We start from the raw sequence: 10862 nt of genomic DNA, 5'->3' as shown, positions 1-10862 counted from the left end.
ATCAGGGGTCATTTCATAGAAAAAGAGGTGCATGAGCTCATTAGCATAACTCATTGGCATATGCCACACCCCCTGACATCACCGGAAGTGTGTCAGAAGGCAACGCCCACCGCTCAGGCTCCACTGGACTGTTTGGGATTGCTAGCTGGGGGGGGAATGTGCAGATCTGCCCTGCAGAGGAGGGAGAGCTTGTACCTGAATAAAACTTGGTCTTAAAGGTGCCACTGGACTGTTTTGGATTACTAGCTATGGGGGGGTGGGACGCGCAGATCTGCCCTCTCAGAGGAGGGAGGGCTTGTACCTGAAGGCAGGCCGGGGGGGGGCATTGCAACTTACCTGGCTGCTTCTTGCTCTGACTGAGGGCTGCTGGGAGCAGGGGATCGGGCTTGTTACATGTGCCCACCCCCTGGGCTATTTACTGCCGGAACTCCGCTCCTGTGCGCTCCTGCAGGAAATGACCCCTGGTAACAATACCAAAAAAAAAAGTTGAAATCTTTTAAAGACATCACTGAAGTGATAATGAAAACAAATAAACCAGGGCTCAATTCAGATTGCTCCATAAGGTTGTATAAATAATTCTGCTTTACGGCCTTCTGTGGAAGGCCGAAGGGGATAGTGCCTTCTTCATTCCTCCTGAGAAGCTGTTACACAGTAGTGGGGCAGCAACAGAAAAGGCTGGGCCATAACAAATGGTGTCCCTGGTGGGAACGGACTGCTAGGATCTGTTGCGAGGGGCATATCTGCCAGATGAAGTTCGTATCTGGAGAAACAGGCCTTCAGGTGTGCACGTCCCGGTCACAAAAGTTTAAGCACCAGTTTCTGAAACACCTGATGAAGAGACTTCAGGGCACTGCTTCCAATGGGCAGACCCTGCTATGTGTTGAATAATAAACCCTCTTTTCTTTTTACAAGTCTGACGTTTGTTCAAAGACCGCTTGTGAATCTGGGATTGTGATTGGGTCTTTACAGGCAAAATAGAGAAGATCAAGCCGCCTCCATCCCCGACCTCAGAAGGTCCCTCGTCCCATTCCGACTCGGCATTGGATGAAGCGGGAGCCTCTCAGAAGCCGAAGAACCTGATGCAGACTCTCCTGGAAGATTATGAAACTCACAAAACCAAAAGGCGGGAGAAGATGGATGAGAGCAGTGTAAGTAGGGTTACTTTGTGTCATTGTTGTGCACGTAGGAAGGAGGCGTTCTTTGTCTCTACAGCTTTTAGAGGTCACCTCACATTCTGTGCATAGAAGTACTGAACAAAAACAGTAATTACTACGGGTCATGCCAAAATTAAATGTCTTTTTCTGAAATGGGCCTCTTGGTAGATAACTTTATTTTTTTAAGGAGCCTTGCAAATACAGGGAAACGTATTAATACGCAAAAAGATGACAACAATATGGATATCCACCCAGTGTTCTTTTGGCTGATGCAGCGCCAACTAGCATAGCCACAAGATCATATGTGAATCCATATATTTCACTGAATTTTCTCTTGTAGGTTATTTTCCATTTTAGGTCATCTGTTTTACTTTCTTCACTATGATCCAGAGTATGTCTATATGGGAGCTTTCCTCGGAGTTGAGGTTTGCACATTCGGCGTGTCTGATCCCTGCAAGTTATGACTGCTGTTCCACAGGGCAGAAATGGAACCCCAGACAACACTGCGTGGCCCTCATGATGAAACGTGGGGTGTTGGCTCAGATGTTTTCCCACATGCATTGAACCTGCTTTTTACAGCAGAGTATCTCCTAATAAGCGACAGAACCAAAGCAGAGCAGAAGAAATTGCCATTTACGTGACCTCATTCAGAAGTGAATTCCTCCATAATCATTGGTACTAGTTCCGTGTAAATGTATGTTTGGGACCAAGATGCAAAGCAAGGAGACCCTGCAATGAGCTACAGAACTGCAACCTGAGTATTGGCTGCTTGCCTCCCCCCAAACAGCCCTAATATTTAGCATCTCCCTATGTACTAGTTTCAGCTTAGTATCAGGAAACAATTCCGCTGAGAGCTTGAATAGGAAGTTGCAGCAGGACCACCCTGGGTCTTTTATAACCCGTCACACGCAGCCCATATGGAAAGCTGTGAAGGATTTTGCTTTAAAATTCTTTGTTTTCTTGTTCAGAAGGTGTTTATTGTCTTGAATTATAACAATCTGCAGAAGGGCAGATTTTTTACACAACAGCACCAGAACAATGTCCACTTGAAGCGTGGCTGAGTGCTCAGTCAGTACTACCTTGGACTCCCTATCAGGCCACAGGGTCTGCACAAATGTGCTTCCCATGGATGCTGACAGGATCTGTGACTCAAAGTGCTTCATGAGAAATCTAGATCTTTTTTCAGAAGCACCTAAGAACTGAGAGCTTAAGTTGCCATTCAAGCAATCTTCCTTGGGATACTCTTTCCTGTAAAAACAGTTCACTATACAAGCAGTAAGGCGCTGCGGTGGCTCACGTGGTTAAGACGCTGAACTGCAGGTTGTGGAAGGTCAGTACTTCAGCAGTTTGAGACCCGAGTGTGCCGCATGACAGAGTGAGCTCCCATCTCTAGTTCCAGCTCCTGCCAACCAAGCAGTTTGAAAGCAAGAAATTGCAAGGAGATAAATAGGTACCACTTCGGTGGCAAGGTAACAGTGTTCCGTGCACCTTGGTGTTTAGTCATGCCGGCCACATGACCGTGGAAACGTCTTCGGCCAGGGCTGGCTCTCTTCGGCTTTGAAACGGAGATGAGCACCGCAACCCTAGAGTCAGATTCGACTGGCTTTCGAGCAAGGGAACCTTTACCTTTACTTTATACAAGCAGTGGTCACATGACTGCCTAGGAGAGGGCTAGGTATGACCAAACATTTAAAATACTTCAGTACTTTCAGTGGAAAGATGTCTTCTAGGGCCTGGCCATATCCTTGGGAAAGAGGTTAATTTATTTGAAACAGAATTCGCCATAAGAACAGTTAAAAACAAGAAAAGCCATTGCACCTAACAAAAACCTTGGTTCTGGTTTTGTTTTGTTTTAATTCTTAATTGGCTGTTTTGCTTTCCTAAGCAAGATTTTTTGAACAATTCCAAGCTGCTTCAGCTGCAGGATAAATAGTTGTTTTCAGCTTAATTTGTTTCCAAACCTGCAGTCTCTCCTCTCTTTCTTTATTCTTTGTTTACTAATGACAGTCTTTTCCCTTTCTACCAGTATACCTGTAAATTACTGTCTAACAAGGTTACTTCTGAGGTACTTTTCACACACTTCTCTTTGCTTCGTTTATTAATGTTGCATGGGGATTTCAAATGCATGTTGCTGCAGTTTGCTTTTCATTGCTGCTTTGCATAACCATTGGAGTGAGGGTCTGAAAGACAAAGGGGTTCAATTTTAATCCCCAGCATCCCCCCACCCATCTAGCCATGGAGTATTCTAACTAGGCAGCGTATTTTGGGGGGAGGCAAAATTGCAAGTTCCCGGGTATGCCTCTTAAACACAAGCTGTGATCTTACACTGAATTAGAACATTGGTCTGTTAATATCGGAGCTGCGGTGGCTCAAGTGGTTAAGACGCTGAACTGCAGGCTGTGGAAGGTCGGTAGTTCAGCAGTTCGAGACCCAGGTGCCGCATGATGGAGTGAGCTCCCATCTCTAGTTCCAGCTCCTGCCAACCTAGCAGTTCAAAAGCAAGAAATTGCAAGTAGATAAATAGGTACCACTTCGGTGGGAAGGGAACAGCGTTCTGTGCGCCTTGGTGTTTAGTCATGCCGGCCACATGACCACGGAAACGTCTTCGGACAGCGCTGGCTCTTCAGCTTTGAAACGGAGATGAGCACCGCAACCCTAGAGTCGGATTCGACTGGCTTTCGAGCAAGGGAACCTTTACCTTTACCTTTACTATTAATATCAGGAGTGACTCCTCTGACTGGCAGTGGCTCTCCAGGGTCTCAGGCAGAGGCCTTTCACATCACAACTACCACTTGGTCCTTTTAACAGTTAAACCTGGGATCTACTGTGTGCAAATCTTTTCTACTAAGCCACAACCCCCAGTCACCTCTTAGTGGTAATTGCCCTCTGGGGTCTCTGGTAGACACCTTATACTTCCTAGTCTATTTAACTGGAACTGCTGAGGATTGAACCTGGAACCTTCCACATGCAAAACAGAGGCACCACCACTGAGCCATGGCCCCTCTTCTTACACCCTAACTGATACAATTGCATTTCTGAGCTGGGAATTGAATTCAGTTTTGATAAGGCAAAAAAGAACGTTCCGTATAAGAGACAAACTACAACAGACAACAGCCACGGGTCCATCCCATGGCCACCAACAACATCTTAGAATCATTTGTACTTCTTTAAAAATTGCCACGAGGCCCTGATCCAGATTGGGCATGTGGCACAACAGCCCCAGGAGCTCTTGTTCCCCCCACACACACACACAGATACACGTCTCTTCAGGTGCAGGAACAGGCTGTTTCTACATCCAAAAGTCTCAGGGGTGAGAACAAGTGCTACAAATCCTTCTGAAATGGCATTCACAACCACAGCATGGGCCCTTGGCCACCGTCATTTGGCCCTAAGACTATTTCTACAATTTTCAACATGTTTGAATTTATGACCATGATGGCAATCTAACACTAAGCATGAGTGAGCGGCACACTTGAATCTGGCCTGCGGCTACAGCTGAAATAAGGTTTTCAAAACTATCAGTAGGAATGACTTTTCAGTTCTGAAACTGAAATGTCACATTATTGATCATGTGTGTTTTTTAGATGTCCTTTTTATTAGCTTCATGCCCCTGCTGCTTTGCGATGTACTTACTACCTGTTTTGATTGTAATTATCAGCTAAAGAACTTTTTACAATTAACTTTAAAATTAGTTACAAGTTGAACCAGGGCTTTTTTTGTAGCAGGAACTCTTTTGAACATAAGAACACAAGAGATGCCAATGTTGGATCAGGCCAAAGGCCCACCCAGTCCAACACTCTGTGTCACACAGTGGCCAGAAATACCAGGTGCCATCAGGAGGTCCGGCAGTGGGGCCAGGACATTAGAAGCCCTCCCACTGTTGACCCCCCCCCAAGCACCAAGAAGACGGACCATCACTTGCCCCAGAGCCCCTATCTATACCTTGTGGCTAAGAACCACTGATGGACCGGCTCCCGAGTTGGCCACGCCCAGCAAGAACTCATTAGCATAATAGGCCACACCCAACAGCAGAAACTCACTAGGATTGGCTACACTAGGGGTGTGTGGCCTAACACGCAAAGGAGTTCCTGCTACAAAAAAGCCCTGGGTTTGGACAACAAACAAGGTAAACAGAATAAGAAGCAAAAGGTGGGTGTGGCTGGATGACCACACTTCTCGTAACATGGGGTGTGTGGCTTAATAGGCCAATGAGCTGTGCTGTCATGGGTGTGGCCTAATAGGCTAATGAGTTTCTGCTGTTGGGTGTGGCCTATTATGCTAATGAGTTCTTGCTGGGCGTGGCCAACTCGGGAGCCAGCCGGAATGCCGTTCCTGTGCGTTCCTGCCCAAAAATAGCCCTGATAGGAAAGTAAAAAAACTTACTTTGTCCTCGGCAATGCTGGCTGAAGAAGAACTATCCTGGTGGGGAGGTGACCCCTAGCCCAGGGGTGGTGGTGGTGGCTAACAGCGCTGAACCCACCGCTGTGTATTTCCATGGTTCTATATTTTCGTCTTTGTTCAATACATGTTATTATCTATGTTGGCTGTCTGGCTAATTGCTCCATGAATACAACCTGGTGATTATATATAGTCATTGGTTTCCTCGTACGTGTTTTTGGGGGTGAATTTTTTTAATGATTTAAATTGTAGCATGGGGAAAAGGGGTGGAGGGTGCTAAACCGAAGTTTCCAAGTTTAGTTTATTGTCTTAGCCATTGGCCATAACAACACAAAATAAATCAAAGCACAACCAACAGTATACATCAGTAACTTACAGTAAGTCCTAGACCCAGTCTTATCTTTTTCGCCGCCAGTGCGCACAAAGCCATTCTGCTAGTAACATGTGCATCAATATCAGAGAGCAAGAAAACGGTCAAATCCTGCTCTGAAATTCCATTATACCGAGGTACAATAGGATAAATAAACCTTTGCCTAAGTGATTCGTGCCATGAGCATCTCAGAATGTAATGCTCGACATCATCCACTTCACCCATACCACAGAGGCATATTCTGGAGGCGGCAGGGACACCCTGAAAGCGGCCAATACAAACCATTGAGGGTATGACGTGGAACCTTAGGGCAGTAAAAGCCCTTCTCAGCTCCAGAGTAGTTAGTTTCTCAAGATATACAGTCCTGCAATGATCTCTTTTAAAGATCTTATACAAGGGGGCTGTACGGCAACTTACCACCACATGTCGGTTCAAAAGCCCATCCTTATTAAATACCCATTCCTTCAATTTAGACTTTTGGTTTTCATTTATCAATAAGTCGTCGGGGATTGAGTATTTCAATAAAATAGAATTCAAGTGATCATCTAATCTTGCCTACCTCACAGGGTTGTTGCAAGGATAAACTGGAGCAGAAGAGAACAATGAAAGCCACTTTGGGTCCCCATTGGGGAAGAAAAGCTGGGTATAAATGAAGTAACTGAATAAATATTTGACCACGCACACAGTAGATTTTCCAATTCATTCTACAACACAGTGCTCAAATCCCCCCCTTTAGGCACGAGGAATTGTTAGAGGATCGTATGGTGGTTCATAAACTGTTGTGTTCTTAACGGATACACAGTACTTCTTTCCAACAGCTTGGATCCAATCATCCAGCTAGAAAACTTAAGTGCCCTAAAGATTTCTTAAGGGGTGGCGGCAGCAGCACATTTTGCTGATTCTTCCTTCCCTCAGCAGTCCAGTGAGACCCCTGAAATCTTGTCCTGGGGAGTCAGTGGACCTTCAGGAAATATTGCTAGTCATCTCAGAGCTCTGTTGGCAAGACCCCTTGAAATTTCTTAGGCATCTCATCTCAGGCAGCAGAACAAAGTTTGAGTGCAGTGGCACCTTTTTCATATGTGGTGGCGATGTATTAAGGTGCAAAAATATTGGGGAAAAGTTCAGAGAATAATAACAGAAGTAGTAAAAATAGATTTGCCACTCCAGCCCGAGATTTAGCGGCTCCTACTCAAATGCCTGGCGGAAGAGCTCCGTCTTGCAGGCCCTGCGGAACTGCACTAGGTCCCGCAGGGCCCTGATCTCCGCCGGGAGCTCATTCCACCAGGTAGGAGCCGCCACCGAAAAAGCCCTGGCCCTGGTTAGGGCAAGCTTGATGTCCCGGGGGCCTGGAACCTCAAGGAGGTCCATACTCCCTGATCGCAGCACCTTTACACTTCTTCAGATACAATGGATACAGCTTACACACGAAAGCTCACACCTCGAATAAAACTTTGGTGGTCGTCAAGGTGCCACTGCAGGCCCGTAGCTAACATGGGGCCCACGGGGCCTGGCCCCCTTGTGTTTCTTCTGGGCCCCCTCTCTCCAGGGCTGCCCCCAAAGTGCTCCAACTTACCACCTGCACTGTACTTCCATTTAATTAGCTGGCGGGGCCCCCCAAGGCCCCCTCCCAAAGAATTCCCTAGCTACGGGGCTGTGCCACTGGACTCAAACTTTGCTCTCCTGCTTCGGACCAACACGGCTGCCCCGCCTGAATCTGTCATCTGAGGCAGAGTGTCTAAATATGCACTGATTCAGCTGAAATTTCAGCAACAGTGCTGGCTCATGCCTTCTCTTGATAACTTTTCCAACCTGTTTTTTATAACCAGTTCTTAAGTTAGGGGATGACTAGGGTACATCTGTTATACTGTCATTTTATGCCACATTGCCCATGGTGGCAGCAGATCGGGGACAGCAGATTTTGATACTATATTCAATTATTTTCAAACTATGGAGTTGATGCGGGGTGGGGGGTGGAGGCCGGAGGACATGAGAATCTTAAGAGTTTGGACAAAGGGCATGAACAAGTTGGTTGGAACAGCAGGTGGTTTGGCTTTCGGTTCCCCAGTGGCCTCATCCTACTTGAAGAGGGAGGGAGGGATGGGAGCAGCGTTCCCTCTAAGCTGAGTCGGTGTGAGCTAGCTCACAGTTTTTTAGCCTCCAGCTCACAGATTTTTGTCTCAGCTCAGGAAGGAGGGCTCCAGAGCAAACTCATTTATGCAGTGGCCAAATCGCTCGCTCACAACTTTAATGCCAGGAGCTCACAAAGTAGAATTTTTGCTCACAAGACTCCACAGCTTAGAGGGAACATTGGATGGGAGTAGGAAGCATCCAAACCACTAGGGTTGCCAGCAGTGCTCCCTCTAAGCTGCGTTGGTGTGAGCTAGCTCACAGTTTTTTAGCTTCCGGCTCACACATTTTTGTCTTAGCTCAGGAAGGATGGCTCTAGAGCAGTGATGGCGAACCTTTTAGAGACCGCGTGCCCAAACTGCGACCCAAAACCCACTTATTTATCGCAAAGTGCCAACACGGCAATTTAACCTGAATTTTTACTTTAGAAAGAACAACTCATACATTAACTTAAGATGATCCAAACAAAGTAAGGAAAGCAATCCCAAATGCTTTCATTTACTTAAAATTATTTGGCAGGGAATTTGACACTTTAATGATGGTCTGGGCCTGGCTGGGGCGATGGGACGCGTGCCCACAGAGAGGGCTCTGAGTGCCACCTCTGGCAACCGTGCCATAGGTTCGCCACCACTGCTCCAGAGCAAACTAATTTATGCAGTAGCCAAATCGCTCCCTCAGAACTTTAATGCCAGTAGTTCACAAAGCAGAATTTTTGCTCACAAGACTCCACAGCTTAGAGGGAACATTGGTTGCCAGGTCTGGGTTGGAAAATACCTGGAGACTTTGGGGGTGGAGCCAGGAGAGGATGGGGTTTGGGGAGGGGAGGGCCCTCGGCATTGTACAATGCCGTAGAGTCCACCCTTCAAAGCAGCCGTTTTCTCCAGCTGATCTCTATCAGCTGGGGATCCATTGTAAAAGCGGGGAATCTCCAGGCCCCAACTGGAGCCTGGCAACTCTACAAACCACAGATGAATGGCAAAGGCCTTCCAACAGATCCTGAACGGCTAGGACAGAATGTTTACTTCTATTTATTTAAATATTTGTACCCTGCTTTTCTCCCACACTGGGGATGCAGAGTAGCTTACGTGTAAGATGCTCCCAAAATACTATTTAAACCAAGGCTGTTTCCACATGGGTGTTCTTCCCTGTACGGCACACAGCACGCCACTGTTCTGTGTAGGAGCTTCCACACGGCGTAGTGCTCTTTCTGAGAACAACTCATGGGGCACCCGGGGGCGTCCCCTTTGAAGCCGGAGCAAAGATAAAGCTCCTTTCGTCCGACATGAAGGGGAAATGGTACACTGGCAGCAGGCAGAACCTCCATGTGGCAGCTCTTCCTACAGCCATGGGGGGCAGAGCTTAGTGGCATCCCCCCCCACTGGCATTCTCCCCCCCCCAGCCAGCACTTTAACAAAGCTCTTTTCTTTAACAACTGGGTTGCAGCTCAGCTCTTGGGCAGGAGAAGAGTGTGGGACTGCAGGGAGGCTTCTTATCTGGTCAGTGCTTCTGTGCCAGCATGACAATCAGGAAGGGGGTGGGGAGGGGCGGTGCCATCAACACGCGGTGCAGGAATGGGGTGTGTGGATGCGGCCCCACGTACCTCCACCCAGCTGACGGCTACTTCTGCAGCAGGGGCAGCTCTTCTTGTAGGCAGGGCTATTTTGGGGCAGGAACACACAGGAACGGAGTTCCAGCTGGCTCCCAAGTTGGCCACGCCCAGCAGGAACTCATTAGCATAATAGGCCACACCCAACAGCAGAAACTCATTCGGATTGGCTACATTAGAGAGGTGTGGCCTAACATGCAAAGGAGTTCCTGCTACAAAAAAAGCCCTGGGTTTTGACAACAAACAAGGTAAACAGAATAACAAGCAAAAGGTGGGTGTGGCTGGATGAGCACACTTCTGGCAACATGGGGGTGCGGCCTAATGGGCTAATGAGCTGTGCTGTCAGGGGTGTGGCCCAATCTGCTAATGAGTTTCTGTTTTGGGGTGTGGCCTATTATGCTAATGAGTTCCTGCTGGGCTTTTTCTACAAAAAAAGCCCTGTTTGTAGGTATATGTATCAAATTAAGAGTGGCATTGGACGTTACACAGAAGAAATGACTCTACATTTGCTTTTTAGCGTCTGCTAAAAAAAAATGCAAGGTGGTATTTTAAAGAACGCAGGTGGCAGAAATTTGCTCTTGGTACCCATTGCCAGAGAGCATTTGAAGGCAGCTAGTAAGACCGGGGAGTTTTTGAGGAAGGGGCTAGGGATGGAAGCGGCATTGTCTGCCGCAGTGCTCATTCATCCCACTGTCATCTGTATGCACAGATATTGCAGGTTGCTGTCATGCTTTAAAAACATCTTTGACCAGAGATGATAAGAGGACAAAAGAAATGATCATGCATACCAGGGATGGCTTTACTTTGCCACTTTCAGCTCTCTTAGAAACTGCTGTCTGTTTGTAGGGGGGGGGGGGGGGGGGGGGAACGGCGACATGGAATGTCCTGCACTGGAAGTTTCTAAGCAAAGACTAGGCCACTCTCAGAGAGATTCTCCATACCGTAAGCTGCACATTACATTATTCTATCCTTATGTCTTATGAAAATTATTATTATTATTATTATTATCATCATCATCATCATCATCAGAGCTCTTTTTGTAGAAAAATCCCAGCAGGAACTCATTAGCATAATAGGCCACACCCAACAGCAGGAACTCATTAGCATATTGGGCCACACCCCTGACAGCACAGCTCATTAGCACATTAGGCCGCACCCCCATGTTACCAGAAGTGTGGTCATCCAGCCACACCCACCTTTTGCTTGT

The 10862-nt window shown here is 47.2% G+C and overlaps 1 protein-coding gene across 2 annotated transcripts in view; it reads left to right on the top strand.

Annotated features, from left to right (window-relative positions):
• The window catches only part of AKAP2 (A-kinase anchoring protein 2), a 57467-nt gene that overhangs the window by 43112 nt on the left and 3493 nt on the right, over nt 1-10862 (top strand). Inside the window, exons 3-4 of one of the 2 annotated variants that reach the window (XM_015417417.1) lie at nt 970-1148; nt 3181-3219. In XM_015417417.1, the coding sequence (XP_015272903.1) occupies nt 970-1148; nt 3181-3219 (218 nt within the window). The remainder of the gene's footprint in view (nt 1-969; nt 1149-3180; nt 3220-10862) is intronic. The other variant, XM_015417418.1, reaches the window with a different exon arrangement.

The sequence above is a fragment of the Gekko japonicus genome, unplaced genomic scaffold, assembly GCF_001447785.1.
Source record: "Gekko japonicus isolate JY-2015 unplaced genomic scaffold, Gekko_japonicus_V1.1 scaffold2613, whole genome shotgun sequence".
Taxonomy (NCBI): Eukaryota; Metazoa; Chordata; class Lepidosauria; order Squamata; family Gekkonidae; genus Gekko; species Gekko japonicus.
This window is presented reverse-complemented; position numbering and strand designations above follow the sequence as displayed.